The following is a 17,412-nucleotide window of genomic DNA, read 5'->3' as shown; positions in this document are numbered from 1 at the left end:
CATAAATGTATCTGTCCTAGACAGTATCTGTAGGAGTGACCACCATCCAGTCCTGTGGCGACAAAAATGCGTCTTCACATTGAGGATAACCTCCATCGTGTTGTGTGACACCACTACCGTGTTAAGTGAGATAGATTTTGAACAGATCTAGGAACTCAAGTCTGGGCAACTATGAGGCACTGTGGTCCATCAACAGCAGCAGAATTGTACTTGACCACAATCTGTAACGTCATAGTCCGGCTTATGCCCCAGTCTCCCATTACCATCAAGCCAGGGGATCAACCCTGGTTTAATGAAGAATGCAGGAGGGCATGCCAGAAGCAGAAGCTGGCATACTTAAAAATGAGGTGTCAATGAGGTGAAGCTACAACACAGAACTACTTGCATGCTAAACGGCACAAGTAGCAAGTGACAGACAGAGCTAAGTGATTCCACAACCAACAGGTCAGATCTAAGCTCTGCAGTCCTGCCACATCCATCGTGAATGGTGGTGGACAATTAAACAGCTCACTTGAGGAGGAGGCTCCACAAGTCTCTCCATCCTCAATGATGGGGGAGCCCAGCAAATCAGTGCAAAAGACAAGACTGAAGCATTTGCTATAACCTTCAGCCAGAAGTGCTGAGCGGATGATCCATCTTGGCTTCATCAAGAGGTCCCCAGCATCATAGATGCGAGTCTTCAGCTAATTCGATTCACTCCATGCGATATCAAGAAATGGCTCAAGGCACTGGACACTGCAAAGGCTATGGGCCCTGTCAATATTCCGGCAATAGTGCTCCAGTGCTTGCTGCACCCCTAGCCAAGCAGTTCCAGCACAGCTACAACACTGGCATCTACCTGGCAATGTGGATAATTGCCCAAGTATGTCCTGTACACAAAAAGCAGGACAAATCCAACCCAGCCAATGATTGCTCCATCAGTCTACTCTTGGTCATCAGTAAAGTGATGGAAGAGGTCATCAAGACAGCAGCACTTGCTTACCAACAACCTACTCACTAATGCTCAATTCGGGTTCTGCCGGGGTCACTCAGCTCCTGACCTTGTTACAGCCTTGGTTCATATATGGACAAAAGAGCTGAACTCCAGAGGTGAGGTGAGATTCACTGCCCTGGATATCAAGGTAGTATTTGACCGAGTGTGGCATCAAGGAGCATTGGCAAAACTGGAGTAAATGGGAATCAGGGGGGAAACATTCCGCTGGTTGGAGCAATACCTAGCACAAAGGAACATGGTTGTGGTTGTTGGAGGTCAAACATGTCAGTTCCAGGATATCACTGCAGGAGTTCCCCAGGGTTCTGTCCTAGGCCCAGTCATCTTCAGCTGCTTCATCAATGATCTTCCTTCCATCATAAGGTCAGAAGTGAGAATGATTGCTGATGATTGCACAATTATCAGCACCATTTGTGACTCCTCAGATACTAAAGCAGTCCATTTCCAAATGCAGCAAGGCCTGGACAATATCCAGGCTTGGGCTGACAAGTGGTAATTAACATTTGCACCACACAGTGCCAAGCAATGACCATCTCCAACAAGAGAGAATCTAACCATCACCCTTGACATTTAATAGCATTACCATTGCTGAACCCCCCACTATAAACATCCTGGGTGTTACCATTGACCAAAAACTGAACTGGACTAGCCACATGAATACTGTGGCTACGAGAGCAGGTCAGAGGCTAGAAATCCTGTGGCGAGTAACTCACCTCCTGACTCCCCAAAGACTGTCCACCATCTACAAAGCACAAATCAAGAGTGTGATGAATTACTCTTCACTTGCCTGGATCAGTGCAGCTCCAACCATACTCAGGAAGCTCAACACCATCCAGGACAAAGCAGCTCGCTTGAATGGCACACCATCTACAAATATTCAGTCCCTCCACCACCGATGCACTGTGGCAGCAGTGTGTACCATCTACAAGATGCTCCACAGGAGCTCACCAAGGCTCCTTAGACAGTACCTTCCAAACCCGCTACCATCTAGAAGGACAAGGGCAGCAGACACATGGAAACACCACCACCTGGAAGTTCTCCTCCAAGTCACACACCATCCTGACTTGGAAATATATCACCATTCCTGTCACTGAGTCAAAATCCTGGAACTCCCTCCCTAACAGCACTGTGGGTGTACCTACACTACACGGATTGCAGCAGTTCATGAAGGCAGCTCACTGCCGCCTTGTCAAGGGTAATTAGGGATGTGCAATAAATTCTAGCCCAGCCAGCGATGCCCACATCCTAGGAATGAATAAAAATAAATTTTTAAAAACCATTGCTGAATCCCCACTTTCTACATCCTGGGGTTACTGTTGACTAGATACTTAACTGGACTATCCATATAAATACTGTGGCTGTAAAAGCAGGTCAGAGGTTAGGAATTCTGAGGTGACTAACTCATCTCCTGACTCCCTAAAGCTTATCCATCATCAACAAGACACAAGTGAGGTGTGTGATGGAGTATTCTCCATTTTCCTGGATGAGTGCAACTCCAGCAACATTGAAAAAGCTCAACACCAACCAAGACAAAACAGGCTGCTCGATTAGCACCCCATCCATCACCTTGAACATTCACTCCCTCCACCAGCGATATGCAGTGACAGTAGTGTGCATCTTATACTGGATGCATTGCAGCAACTCGCTTAGCCATCTTTGATAGCATCTTCCAAACCCATGTCCTCTACCACCTAGAAGAACAAAGGCAGCAGACGCATGGGAACACTGCTTTCTGCAAGTTCCCCTCCAAGCCATACACTGTCCTGACTTCCTGAAGGACAAGGTTTCATGTTTTAAGACTTTTACTGTAACAAGCAAACTAAAATCAAACTAGATCAAACATTATTTAACAAAAACATTACTTAAGAGGCAACTAATATACCAAACTAAAGAAAGGGTACATTTGCATGAACTAATTATCTCAATTGAGATTCTTCTTTCAACTCCTTTTGCTCTGTACTGCACTTCTTGCAGATGGGTAGCAATACAGGATTAAGTCCCAAGGCACTCCTGAATTCCAGCAAGCTCACTTCAATCCTCCCACACCAGACTGAATCTTCTGATGTGCTTGTTCCCCTTGTCCTCAGTATTCCAGCACCGACTTTCACCACAAGGACCACCTTGTTCCTTAAATTTCCACAAGTTCCATCAGTTCTATTCCCTTCCTCATGAACCTAAAAGTGACTTTTCCAAGCATTCTACTTAGTTGTTAACAGAAAAACAGCTCACCCTGCCCTTTACAGCAGTAATTCCTTTGTCTGTCTGCCTGCCTTTGTATTCAAAAAGCAGCTGTCCCTCTTTCTGTGTCAAGGTGTGAAAACTGTCACCTGACTTTCAATCGGTTTCTGTTTAGGTTTCTTTCCCATTGACAACCAGGTCACATGGACCTGTCTCTGGGCAGAAGTTTAGTATGATCACCAACCCCCTATTGTTTCATCTTAAATTTAAAGAGACATTTTAAAACATAGCTGTCTTATAAAATCCCACATTTGTAACAATCTCTGTTCAGAAAAAGAGAAATGGATAAATCTGATAACATCAGCCAGTCAGCCTAATATCAATGGTAGAACAACAACTAAACACCGTTGTCAAAAACAAAATCTGTTCTCACTTGGAGAAGCATTGGTTCATGAAGGCAACCACCATGGATTTCTTAAAGGCAGATTGCTTCTGACTAACCTGATTTCATTCTTTGATGAAGTAATGGAGAGGGTTGATGACCTGTTTTATATTTAGACTTTTAAAAGGCATTAATACATAACAGACTCATTCGGAAATAGAAGCACATAATATTTAAGGGGTGATGGCAACTTTGGCACATCATTGGCTAAGGTATAAGAAGCAGTGAGTAATGGTAAACTGATGTTTTCCTGACTGGAGGCAATTATGCAGTAGCTTCCTCTAGGGTAAGAATTAGGCCCTTTGTTTTTCTTGTTATGTATAAATGAGCTGGACTTGGATGTAGGGAATTAAATCTTTAAGATTGCGAATGATACAATTTACTGCATTGCCACATTTTGTAAGCAGGATGGTACTAGGTTTCAGGAGGACATAGACATGCTGGTGAAATGGGCAAACACATGGCAAATGCAATTTAATGCAGGTAAGCGTGAAGCGATGTACTCTGTGAAAAACAACACGGCAAGACAGTATAATTTAAATGGTCTAATTGTTTTAAACAGCGTACAAGAGCAGAGGGAGTGGGGAGAGAGTGCATTTTCACAAATCTTTGAAAGTCACAGAGCAAGTCAATAAGGCAATTAAGAAAGTGTATAGGATGCTTGGCTTTGGAAACAGGTGTATTGAATACAAAAACAAGGAACTCATGCTAAATCTTTACAAATCTCTGATTGGGCTCCAGCAAGAATAGTGTGTACAATTTAAGTAGGGTATCACACTTTCGGAATGATATTAAGGCCTTGGAGATGGTACAAAGGAGCTTTATCAGGATAATACAGGGGATGAGAGACTTCAGTTATGTGATGAGGTTGGAGGGGCTGTGATTATTCTCTTTTGAGCAAAAATACAAAATGTTTTAATAGAGCAAGTAAGAAGAAACTGTTTCTGGCAAGTGAGTCAATGCTTAAGAGGTCTTGAATTTAAAATAATTAGCGAAAGAATTAGAGTATTATGTGAAATGACTTCACATAGAATGTTAAGATCTGGAATGCATTACCTGAAAGGGTCATGGGTTCAACTTTAAAAGGCAATTAGATATTAGGTAGTTGCCACTGACAGGATGCTGCCGTCAAGCCAAAAAAACTTCTGCCTATCACACAAATGAATAATGTGGTATATGAATTTCAGTGCCAGTGTGATGCTAGATATGTGGGCTATATGTCCCAAAGACTGGTGGACTATATCAAACAGCATGCCCCTTTGGCTGTGCACAACAGGCAAAGTACTGATTGTACCCAACCAGCCCGTGCTTGCAAAACTCAAAACATAGTGTCCAACATTAGATGTGATTCTGCGATTAGACAATATTTGCTAAACAATCCTGGCTGTGCTAAGAATTATACTGACAACCAATTTAAGATTATCAGCCGGTCTCGCAGTGTTACTCACTTACACATGCCAGAAGCTACATATATTAAGATATAGGGCCCTGTCTACTGCAGGCAGAAAGAACATGTACACACATTGTGCCTTTTACTTGTAAAACAAAATAGGTGACAGCCATTCCCTGCTTAATTCCCTAGGACAATATCGTGACCAATCAGAGTCAACCTGCCTGGTTTGAATTAAAACAAAGCTTGGCAGTTAACTGTCAGTTGCCAGTTAACTGGTGCATTCTCCATGGCACATTTCTACCAATCAGAGTCCACTTGCCAACCAATTAGTACTGTCTTTTCATGCAGGATAAATTGTTGTTCCCATTACAATTTGGCATTCTTGTGAATTGTCCTAATGAGTGCAAGATGAAAAGCTTCAACAGCATGTGTCTTTTTTCAGCAATACTCAAAATTAGATAGGTACTTGAAGAAGAATAATTTGCAGGATTATATGGAAGAAGCTGGGATGTGGGACTAAATCATACAGTTCATTCAATGGAGGGGCCCAGCACATCAGTGCAAAAGATAAGACTGAAGCATTTGCAACAAGCTTCAGCCAGAAGTGCCGAGTGGATGATCCATCTCGGTCTCCTCCAGAGATCCCCAGCATCATAGATGCCAGTCTTCAGCCAATTCGATTAATTCCATGTGATATCAAAAAACGGCTCAAGGAACTGGACTTTGCAAAGGCTATGGGCCCTGACAATATTCCGGCAATAGTACCGAAGACTTGTGCTCCAGAACTTGCTATGCCCTTAGCCAAGCTGTTCCAGTACAGCTACAACACTGGCATCTACCCGGCAATGTGGAAAATTGCACAGGTATGTCCTGTACACAAAAAGCTGGACAAATCCAACCTGGCCATCAGTCTACTCTCAATCATCAGTAAAGTGATGGAAGGTATCATCAACAGTGCTATCAAGCTGCACTTGCTTAGTAATAACCTGCTCACTGATGCTCAGTTTGGGTCCCACAGGGCCACTCAGGTCCTGACCTCATTACAGCCTTGGTTCAAACATGGACAAAAGAGCTGAACTCTAGAGGTGGGGTGAGAGTGACTGCCCTTGACATCAGGGCAGCATTTGACCAAGTGTGGCATCAAGGAGCCCTAGCAAAACTAGAGTCAATGAGAATCAGAGGGAAAACTCTCCGCTGGTTGGAGTTATACCTAGCACCAAGGAAGATGGTTGTGGTTGTTGGAGGTCAATTATCTCAGTTCCAGGGTTCACTGTTGGAGTTCCTTAGGGTAGTGTCCTAGGCCCAAACATCATCAGTTGCTTCATCAATGACCTTCCTTCCATCATAAGGTCAGAAGTGGGGATGTTCATTGATAATTGCACAATGTCCAGCACCATTCGCAATTCCTCAGATTCTGAAGCAGTCCATGTCTAAATGCAGCAAGACCTGGACAATATCCAGGCTTGGGCTGACAAGTGGCAAGTAACATTCGTGCCATGATTATGTCCAATAAGAGAGAAACTCACCATTGCCCCTTGACATTCAATGGCATTACCATCACTGAATCCCCCACTATCAACATCCTGGCCATTGACCAGAAACTGAACTGGACTAGCCATATAAATAATGCGGCTAAAGAGCAGGTCAGAGGCTAGGAATCCTGCGGCGAGTAACTTACCTCCTGACTCCCCAAACCATCTACAAGGCACAAGTCAGGAGTGTGATGGAATACTCTCCATTTGCCTGGATGAGTGCAGTCCCAACAACACTCAAGAAGCTTGACATCATCCAGGAAAAAGTAGCCCGCTTGATTGGTTTCCCTTCCACAAATGTTCACTCCCTCCACCACTGACGAATGGTGGCAACAATGTGTACCGTCTACAAGATGCACTGCAGAAACACACCAACATTCCTTAGGCAGCACCTTCCAAACACATGATCGGTACCATCTAGAAGGACAAGGGCAGCAGATACATGGGAGTACCACCACATGGAATTTCCCCTCCAAGTAACTCACCATCCTGACTTGGAATTATATCACTGATTCTTCACTGTCACTGGGTCAAAATCCTGGAACTCCCTCCCTAACAGCACTGTGGGTGTACCCTAAACCACAGGGACTGCAGCGGTTCAAGAAGGCAGCTCACCACCACCTTCTCAAGGGCAACTAGGGATGGGCAATAAATGCTGGCCCAGCCAGCGAAGCCCACATCCCAGGAATGAATTTAAAAAAAGCTGTATTCCAGAAACCATGCAACAAGTCCTGCCGAACACCACCTAATACTTGGGATATGGGTCTTTGCCCAATAATCTTAATAAAATTAAAGGATTTCTGAAGGAATCTTGACAATGATGGTGCTCACTTCATTTCGAGCTCACTCATTCCATGTGACAGTGGTAGCGGCTTCAGTGGGATGCGGGACGCTGCTGCAGCCCATGTGACCCGGGGGGGGGGGGGGGGGAGTGGGTTTCATTTATCTGTTTCTGTTCGGGGCGGCTGCTGAGGTTGCTGTTTGTAATAGTGGGACAGAGTGTGAATGATAGGCACCGGAGTAAGAGCTGAGAAGTTAGATCGTATCGGCGGCGCTGTCAGTAACGGAGAACTTCAGCTACACTTACAGAATACCACACCAGGCGCTGTTGACTTCCAGTGTTGTCTCTCGCAACTAAACGGCTCCGGGGGATTCTGACAGAAACACGGGGTCTTGAGTGTCCAATCGGGAAAAGTTTCCACATTGAGTCTCTCGGATGGAGGACATGAATAAACTCGCAGCCTGATATTTATTGAAAAAAATAAATAAATAAAAGAGGAAAACTCCGCTGGTGGTGGGGTTCGGTGTGCCGGAGCCGGGTGCAGGTCTCCGCGCCCGCCCCCGTGGAGCTGTGCGCAAGCGGTTGTCTCGCGCTGCCCCGCAGGAGGAGACCCGTGGAGCGACAGTCGCGCGCCACTCGAAGGTGGTCCTGCCCGTGTTGCAGCGCATCCCCCCCCCCACCCCCACCCCCCAAAACCCAACAAACAACCCCTCCCCTGCTGTAGACAGAACTCGGGGTTGGGGGCGGGGGGAGGAGGAGGAGGAGGTGAGGCGCTGCTGCTGTTGTGATTGAAGAAGACGCGCTTGGCTCTCTCGCGCTGCCGAAGCAGCCGTTGGGCTCCGGCTGCTGTGATTGTGGAAGCCGCGTGCGCGGAGCTCCGGCTCTCGCGCCCGCCTGTTCGCCCCTGGAGCTCGGGAGCCGTTGGGTGGTCGCTGTGGAGCCCGCCTCGCGCTGCCTGGAGAGAGCGCCCAAATATCTGGGATTAGTCAAACAACACCGGGTCACGGCGACAACTTTTTCTTAAGAAGTAAAAATGATCGCGAACTTCCGACACGCTTGCCTTTCCAAACCAGAAAGGAAAATGTAACTGCTCTCCATGGTAGACAGTTATCACAGAAGAGATGCTTTTAAATAAAGTCAACATGTGCATTGCAAGCTACTGTGGGACCATAGCGCTCGTCCTCTTCGCGATCGCAAACGGTAAGCCAATAGAGTGTAAATATTTTATTGCTTTTATTTTATCGGACAAATGCTTGTTTTTTTTCCCTCTACTAAAATCTCTCTTTCCCCTCTGGCATTTATGCGAGTCTCAGCCGGCGATGACAGGTGGCTGCGCGCTTTCTCTCGGTCAGAGCGTTTCTTCCCACCTAAACCTCGGCTTGTTGGGTGGACAGCGCCGATCTTTGGGGGATTTTTTTTTGTTGCGTGGAGCTCCGTGCGAACGCGGATTTCGGTGTGTTTGCCGCTTTTTATAGTGATCTCTCCGGGCCTCAGTACACGGTTTGCTTGTCTCTCCATCATGCCAGTTTGTCAGAATCCGACAGGATTTATCACCCTAGATTCGTTGATGTTTTATTATTTTAAAGGCTCATTAAATAATACGTGTTGACTCCTTATTTGCTTCGTTCTGAGTAGTTTTCCGTTTAGCAATGACATTATATCGCCATTTCAGCTTTTCATTCGTTCCTGTTAACCATTCTATTCTTCCTCGTCATCTCAATCATAAAAATTAACATGATACATTTAGATTATTTTAACATAATAACTGCTTTAAAAAGTGAACGCTTTCAAGTGTGTGGAATAACCCATCCTTTTGACTAGACTACACTGATTTTGTTGCTGATTGTAAGGCGATTAATGGATCGCAATATTCCTGTTGGATGCCTGAAATTCCTAATCTTTTGGATGATTAGATGTTGTTTGTTTTGCTTTAACTCTCTGACATGTTCGGACTCGCATTCATATGGATGGCACATCCTCGCGGTACTGACAGCAACATTTTTCATTTTCCCTAATGTGTCTGTCTCGTGTCTCCCTTCCTTCCTACTTTCTCATCATTTCGTACCGTCTGTTTCCTTTCCTTTTTTTGTACATTATTTGCATTTCTTCCATTTGCACTTTCGTGCAAGCCGTTACAGTTTTCTTTGTTCTATTTCACTTGAATGGACTTTTTGATTTTACTAAAATGTCAAAACGACTTAATCGTTTTATTGAGGCTCTGTTTCGCTCTCAGCGGGTTTTTCTTTTCATTCGCATTATTATTTCCGATCAAAAAGGTTATATTTTACTTGTCAGAAGCGCCCGCAAAATCTGCGGTGCTGATAGAAATCCGACCAGGTTACATTTTACTATTCCACAGAGCGAACATTGGCTTTTCTCCCTTTTCTGAGGCTATCAAAGTCACAGTAAATATGTTCTTATGAAGATTAGGAAATCAGCCATTCGAAAATGTGGTCCTTTATTTTGGATTATGCTCCTGTTTGGTATTGACTAAATACCACACAAGTTGAATTTCGCTGTCGGGCGGCTGGCGGTAGAAGTGTGTTGGGGATCGATGTATAAGGATTATGTAAATGATACTGAGAAACAGGCAGTTCATTCTTGCACCAGGCGGGGCGATGTAGGCAATCTGATAGAAACTGCACCAGGGAACGAACAACTATTAAAAAGGGAGTGCTTGCACATTATGGGCAACGTGGCAAATGTTACCCTTGCACCAAGAATACGCAAATTGTAGTTCGTTTTTTAATATTTTTGTTTGGATCACAGTTGTATTCCCGAGTACCATACTTTTAGGGCAGACATTCCAATGAAATAGTACGTATTTTTTACAATTGGATAATCGCATTGGAAACATTTATGTGTAACGAGTAAACGCAACGGGTGTTAAAGAATTTGCCTATACTGAAATTACATAACGTACGTTTGTATAGGTTTCAGTTAATTATTTGTCAATGTAGTGGGCAGATGTAGTGTTGCTAATATCGATACGTGCTGAGTGTTGAAATTTAAAAATCCATTTTTTATAAATCAGAGTAATTGCCAAGAGTGTTAGCCATTTACAATGAAATAAATCTTTACCACTGAACGTTTTCTATGACCAAAATTATTTATTTCGTAGGAAGTTACTTGTGCAGACGTGGTGGGCTCGCAGCTACGTTCCGGAACACATTTTTAAATGGCGAACAAATTGGGATTGTTCGTGTTTCACTATTGTTGGAAACAGCCAGAATATGGGCGAGCTAATGGTGTTTGTGCTATTTATGCGTAAATGGTATGGCAATTTAAGGGGATTAAAAGTGAATTTCCAAAAGTTGCTGCTGCATATGAACCATTGTAGTTAGCTGCGCGAAAACGGCATCCTGTGGTCTGCTTCACCACTGAAATTCATTGATGACATGAAGTTACCACAGAAAAGTTAAAAGTTTTGTACGTTTCAGTCTAAGTGCCCTTTTAACCACTTAATAGTGTTAATGATTGCTAATCAGCCTCTCGACACTGAAAATCCACGATTACAATTGCGGAGTCCCATTCCTTCAGGTATGCATTGTTCGAGATTTAGAAAATATTTTAATAGAAACAAAGTACTGTGGATGCTGGAGATCTGAAATAAAAACAAAATGCTGGACCATCAGGGCAGACCTGCTGAGTTTTTCCAGCATTTCCCGTGGAAAATATTTTAATTCGTTTTCTACCTCCTTTTGTCTTTTTTCTCACAATTCAATCTTTCATTTTTCTCTTTCCGGACCTGATTTGATATTGAATTTGCCCACTCCAGTTACACTTCTCAGATCTTGAACTGTTTATCTCAATCCTTCAATTTGTTCAAGGAGCTATACAGTTTCTTCCTCTGTTCATTCATATGTCATTTTCCTCATTGTGCAGTTATCAGCTTGCACTTTGATCAACTTTTGCACAAGACATTGGTATAAGACATTGGTGAGGCCAACTTTGGAGTATTGTGTGCAGTTCTGGTCACCTAACTACAGGAAGGATATCAGTAAGATTGAGAGAGTGCAGAGAAGATTTACTAGGATGTTGCCGGGTCTTAAGGAGTTGAGTTACAGGGAAAGATTAAACAGGTTAGGACTTTATTCCTTGGAGAAGAATGAGGGGAGATATGATAGAAGTTTACAAAATTATGAGGGGTATATAGACAGAGTAAATGCGAGTAGGCTCTTTCCACTTAGATTAGGAGAAATAAACATGAGAGGACATGGCTTTAGGGTGAAAGGGGAAAGGTTTAGGGGGAACATTAGGGGGAACTTCACTCAGAGAGTGGTGAGTGTGTGGAACGAGCTACCATCTGACGTGGTAAATGCGGGCTCACTCTTAAGTTTTAAGAATAAATTAGATAGATACATGGATGGGAGAGGTCTGGAGAGTTATGGACTAGGTGCAGGTCAATGGGACTAGTGGAATAATATTTTGGCACAGACTAGAAGGGCCGAATGGCCTGTTTTCTGTGCTGTAGTGTTCTATGGTTCTAAGATTTAAATTTGCAAGGGCATGTCTAAATAATGGCAGATCTTTTGCTACAGCAAAATTGGAGCCATTTTTTTGACTACAGTTCAACTTGAACTATACATTCCACACCAGATATCAGGGACCCAATGCTGCATGTGACTATGAATGAGAATAATGCCTATGATGACTGAATTGTTTAATTTTGAGAATTTGCAGTATTTTTGTTGTATTGCTGAAAAAAAAATTTTTTTGAAGCTTTTCATCTTGCACTCATCAGGGCAATCAAGAATACCAATGTCAGTGGAAGCAAAAACTGTGTACTATATGAGAAGAGAGTGCTGATTGGTTGGCAAGTGGACTCTGGTAGAGGCGTTGCCATGGAGAATGCTCCAGTTAATGGTGACCAACAGTTAACTGCCAAGTATCACTTGAAATTTTAAACCAACAACTTGACTCTGGTCAAGGCATTACCCTGTGGAATGAAGCAGTGAATGGCTATCATTTACTTTGTTTAGTTGAAACAGGCCCAATATGTGTACATGTTCTTTCTGTCTGCAAAGAACAGGGCCCTCTGTATTAATGTATGTAGCTTCCAGTACGTGCAAATTCGCAACACGGCAAGTTGGTTGTCAGTGTAACTTTTAGCACATTGAGGATTATTTAGCAAATGTTGTCCACTCACAGAATCACATCTAATGTTGGACACTGTGTTTTGAGTTTTGCAAGCATGGGCTGGTTGGGTATGGTCTGTACCTTGCCCGTTGCGAACAGCGGAAGGGACAAGCTGTTTGATATTGAAAGGGTTAAACGACAAGTTAATTTTTTTTTAGTAGAAACAGGATATAAGCTGAGAAAACAGAATGGAAGAGTAACAGGTGTACATTAGAAGAAAACAAGGAATGAGACAAACAAGCTAGTAGGACAGAGGGCAAGGCCAGGGAGTGGGTGTTGAAATCAATGTGGCCTAGACTACACAATCAGCAAAATATGGTGGTCATGCATGGATGAGAACAATGCCTGGTGTATTTACACATGAAAAATAAGTAAACAAAGCCGGATACATCTGTTTAAGCATGCGATTGTAAATTGACAAGATTAGAATACGTGACTCAAGGTGTATATAAGGAGGGAACATTTGTAACTTTTTTAAAGTACGGTCTTAGACTGCCCAAAACTGTCTCTCCCTGTGTATGCTTGAATAATAAATGATCGGAATCTGTACCTGAGTCTCCTGGTGGTTTGTCGAGAGGTGAACTACAACAATATGATCTGCCAGTCTTTGGGACGTATGACCTGTATACCTAGCATCACACTGGCACTGAAATCCATATACCACATTACTCATTTGTGCGATAAGCAGGATGTCTTTTTAGCTTGACAGCAGCATCTTGTTAGTGGTGAATACCACTCGTGTTGCTACTGCATAGTAGCAGTGTGAAACAGCTAGTCTCAGCTGTTGCTCAAATTTTTCAGCTGGATTACGCTGGAAGAGTAAGGTGAGGTAGACTGGGCACTTTTCAGAGCCAGAAGTGACAACCTTAAGCACGTTCATGAGTTTGCGTGATATACAGCGCAAAATAGTCTGATCAGGGTAGCCATTATCCCGCACGATGTCTTTGCACCCTATTTCAGCATCAAGCTTGCATGGTGAGAAAATGGATTGGGCCCTACTTATGAGGTTGCTGATAAGGCCAATCTTATAGCATGCGGAACTGTAAGAATCCCAATGTGTGCATGGATCAGTGAAGGGAGGCTTGTGGTAGACCATGATAGAGAACCCTCTGGTAGATTTCTCAAATAGTATCTCAAGGAACAGGAGTTCATTTGACTGCTTTTCAGTGCAGGATGGAGCCTATTAAGACATGCAAAGAAATTATTAGGTGATCCTATGGATTTAAATATAGTAAGCGTATCATCACATATCGGAAATATGCATGTGGGAGGAGGTTAGGTGTCATTCCTTGATGCCTGGTTTAAAATTTCAAACAATGCTTGGCAGTTAACTGTCAGTCATAATTAACTGGTGCATTGTCCATGCCAACGCCTTTACCAATCAGAGTCCACTTGCCAACCAATCAGCATTCTCTTCGCATACAGTATAAAGTTGTTGCATCCTCTGACATTGGTATTCTTGTGATTGTCCTGATGAGTGCAAGATGAAAAGCTTTGACAAAATGTCTTTTTTCAGCAATACTCTAGTTCTGTACTACCAAATGACTACTTTTGTTTTAATTGTATAGGCATACCTATTGATTTTCAAAAATTGAAAACTTTAATGGAAGTAAGTTTCCCATTTATGTAACTTCTTGTAAGACCTGATTGGTCAGCCTTGGATTATTGGGATTTAGTAGCGCCTTTCTAGTACCCTAATTAAGTGAAAACCTCTGGCATCCAGGGTTTAAACTTGATGGAGAAGACTATCGATATGTGCATTTTATAGTTGGTGTATGTGTGCTTTTCTCTAAGTTTATTAAGCAGGTAGTTGATAGCGTGCCACAATTACACTATAATCCTTATTGTGGGGTACTTCTAGAGCAGATATTCAATTTTATAACAAAGTCCCTGTGATCTATGATTTAAAAAATTGTCACCAACAAGCTTTTCTGGTTGCCAGAGTTCCAAATTGGCCATTAGTATTTATGTGAGTAAAATTGATATCTCTGGCCATGTGGACAAAAATATTTAAATGTAGCCACTGTCTTTAGTAAGGATTCATAATTGGTTACACAACATTTGTCATTTGGCAGAAAATATGCTCTACTGTACCCTACAGTAAGGTGCCCCACTGAACTAATTAAATGTGAGATTGACAGAGTTGGACACAAATTTATAATTGAAGTCATATGACTTAGAAGTTTTTTAATTGCTATATATCTGAATAACCTGCTGATGAATTTAAAATAAAAGCTACAGTAACAATTTTTTCCAATCTTAGTTCTTTGGAATTTTACTTGCTGCATGATTTCCTGACCAAGAGAGGCCTATATTTTTGTACTGGACCTGGCTATGATTGGGAACTGACAAGGAATGTTGTAAGCCTATCTTTGAGTTATTTGTCATATGAATTAAAATATATTCTTTGCTTCTGGATCTCATTTAGATGAACGAATGTGGGAAATCATTTGCAGGAGTAATGAAGTTATTTTTTAAGCCTTGAAGCTTTATCCTTGTGAGGCTGTGGAGCTATGACTGTTATTTTGATTCCTGGCAGTGAATGAAAACAGATCTTGTTGGTAAAGAAGAATAACAGTTTAGATATGCAAGATCAGTCCATAGATGGAAGTAAGTTAAGATGTGAATCTGGAGCTGAAATTTCTGCTTTAGTACTTTGGAGTATTGCAAGTTGTACATTCCTAATTTATTGGTCTATACAACCATATAGAACATTTATTCACACTGAATTTTGAAACGATAAAATGATGGATGCTTATAATGCTCAATTTTTATATGGATTGTGTTTTTTTTAAATTACAAATTGCTGTATAAAATGGCTGAAATATACATTAGATATTGAAAAAAATATAACCTTACAAAAACTAAGTTGGGGAGAGTAATATACAAAAAAAAGACTTGTAACTGCATGAGAGTGAAAATACTCAGGTACAAGAACTTTAATTTACAAATATAATGGCAATCTGATGAAGTCATCAATAGCAAAACATAGACTGCATCATATAAGTAACCTGTTTAATAGGATTTTGGCCACACTCAAAAATGCCAATTTCTCATCCTCCTCAAAGTTAGCAGATATTTCCGTCAGATGCCGTTTTACAAGGCTTCTCTCTTCATGCTATGCCTTCCAGTTGAGAAGTAAGTTTTGTAATCTTCCCTCTGGCTGTTGCAACTAGTCCTTTTAAATAGATGTTTATAAGAGCGGGCACAGGTAAAATGTTAAGAATGACATTCTTCCAAGCTGTACCACGAGCTATACTCTGATGTTGGTGTCCGTTCATAATCAAGTCACGATATGGAGGCATTGCCTTGGAGATAATCTCAGCCTTCTGTGGAATCTGCATTTTGCTTTCTTCGGTTATTTCCCACCCTCCTCACCACAACAAAGGTTCAGCTATTAAGGTTTATATGGGAAAGTATCATATTCTGTTAATTACAGCATTAGTATATCAACTTATTATGAGCCATGGAATTTTACAGCATGGAAAGAGCCCGCATTATGACCGTGCCGGTCATCAAGCCCCTGTCTACTCTAATCCTGTTTTCCAGCACTTGACCCTTAGCCTTGTATGCTCTGGTGTTTCAAGTGTTCATCTAAATACTTCTTAAATGTTGTGAGAGTTCCCGCCTCTACCATCCTTTCAGGCAGTGAGTTCCAGATACCCCTCCCCCCCACCTTCTGGGTGAAAAAAAATCCTCAAGTCCCCTCTAATCCTCCTGCTCCTCACTTTAAATCTATGCCCCCCCCCCCACCACCTGCCGGGGTATTGACCCCTCCAAGAAGGGGAAGAGATTCTTCCTACCTACCCCATTTATGCCCCTCATAATTTTGTACACCTCAATCAGGTCTCCCCTCTGCCTTCTCGGTTCTAAGCAAAACAATCCCAACCTATCTAGTCTCTCTTCATAGCTGAAATGCTCCAGCCCAGGCAACATCCTGGTGAATCTCTGCACCCTCTCTATTGCAATCACATCCTTACTATAGTGTGGCAACCAGAACTGCACACTACTCCAGATGTGGCCTAACTAATGTTTTGTACAACTCCATCATAACCTCCCTGTTCTTATATTCAGTGCCTCGACTAAAAAAGGCAAGTATCCCATTTGCCTTCTTAGCCACCTTATCTACCTGTCCTGCTGCCTTCAAGGGTCTATGGACATGCACACCAAGGTCCCTCTGATCCTCTGTACTTCCTAGGGTCCTACCATTCATTGTGTGCTCCCTTCCCTTGTTAGTCCTTCCAAAATGCATCACCTCACACTTCCAAGGATTAAACCCCATTTGCCACTGTTCTGCCCATCTGACTAGCATGTCTATATCGTCCTGTTGTCTAAGGCTTTCCTCTTCGCTATTTACCACACCACCAATTTTCATGTCATCTGTGAACTTACTGAGTATGTCGCCTTTTTCATGTCTAGATCATTGATGTACACTACAAACGGCAAGGGACCCAGCACCAACTCCTGCGGTATGCCACTGGACACAAGCTTTCAGTCACAAAAACAACCTTCAACCATCACCCTCTGCCTCCTGCCACTAAGCCAATTTTGGATCCAATTTGTCAAATTGCCCTGGATCCCATGGGCCCTTACCTTCTTGAACAGTCTCCCATGTGAGACCTTGTCAAAAGCCTTACCGAAGTCCATGTAGACTACATCAATTGCACTACACTGATCCGCACACCTAGTCACCTCCTTGAAAAATTCAATCAAATTTGTTAGACATGATCTCCCCCTGACAAAGTCATGTTGACTATCCTTAATTAACTCTTTCCTCTCCAAGTGCAGATTAATTCTGCACGAGAATTTTTTCCAAAAGTTTCCCTACCACTGATGTTAGACTCACTGGACTATAGTTCTCTGGTTTATCCCTACAACTCTTCTCGATTAATGGTACCACATTAGCTGTCCTCCATTCTTCTAGCACCTCTCCTGTGGCCAGAGATGATTTGAAAA

At 42.6% G+C, this 17,412-nt stretch overlaps 1 protein-coding gene across 1 annotated transcript in view; it reads left to right on the top strand.

Moving 5' to 3' along the window:
• The first annotated feature begins 8,044 nt into the window (after positions 1 to 8,044).
• Positions 8,045 to 17,412, top strand: part of tmem132e (transmembrane protein 132E) — an 841,056-nt gene continuing 831,688 nt past the window's right edge. Inside the window, exon 1 of the mRNA XM_078548464.1 lies at positions 8,045 to 8,517. Within this exon, the coding sequence (XP_078404590.1) occupies positions 8,439 to 8,517 (79 nt within the window). The 5' untranslated portion in view covers positions 8,045 to 8,438. The remainder of the gene's footprint in view (positions 8,518 to 17,412) is intronic.

Source organism: Cetorhinus maximus, chromosome 9 (assembly GCF_964194155.1).
Source record: "Cetorhinus maximus chromosome 9, sCetMax3.hap1.1, whole genome shotgun sequence".
Lineage (NCBI taxonomy): Eukaryota > Metazoa > Chordata > Chondrichthyes > Lamniformes > Cetorhinidae > Cetorhinus > Cetorhinus maximus.
The sequence above is the reverse complement of the archived record's forward strand: the minus strand, read 5'-3'. Positions and strand labels throughout refer to the sequence as shown.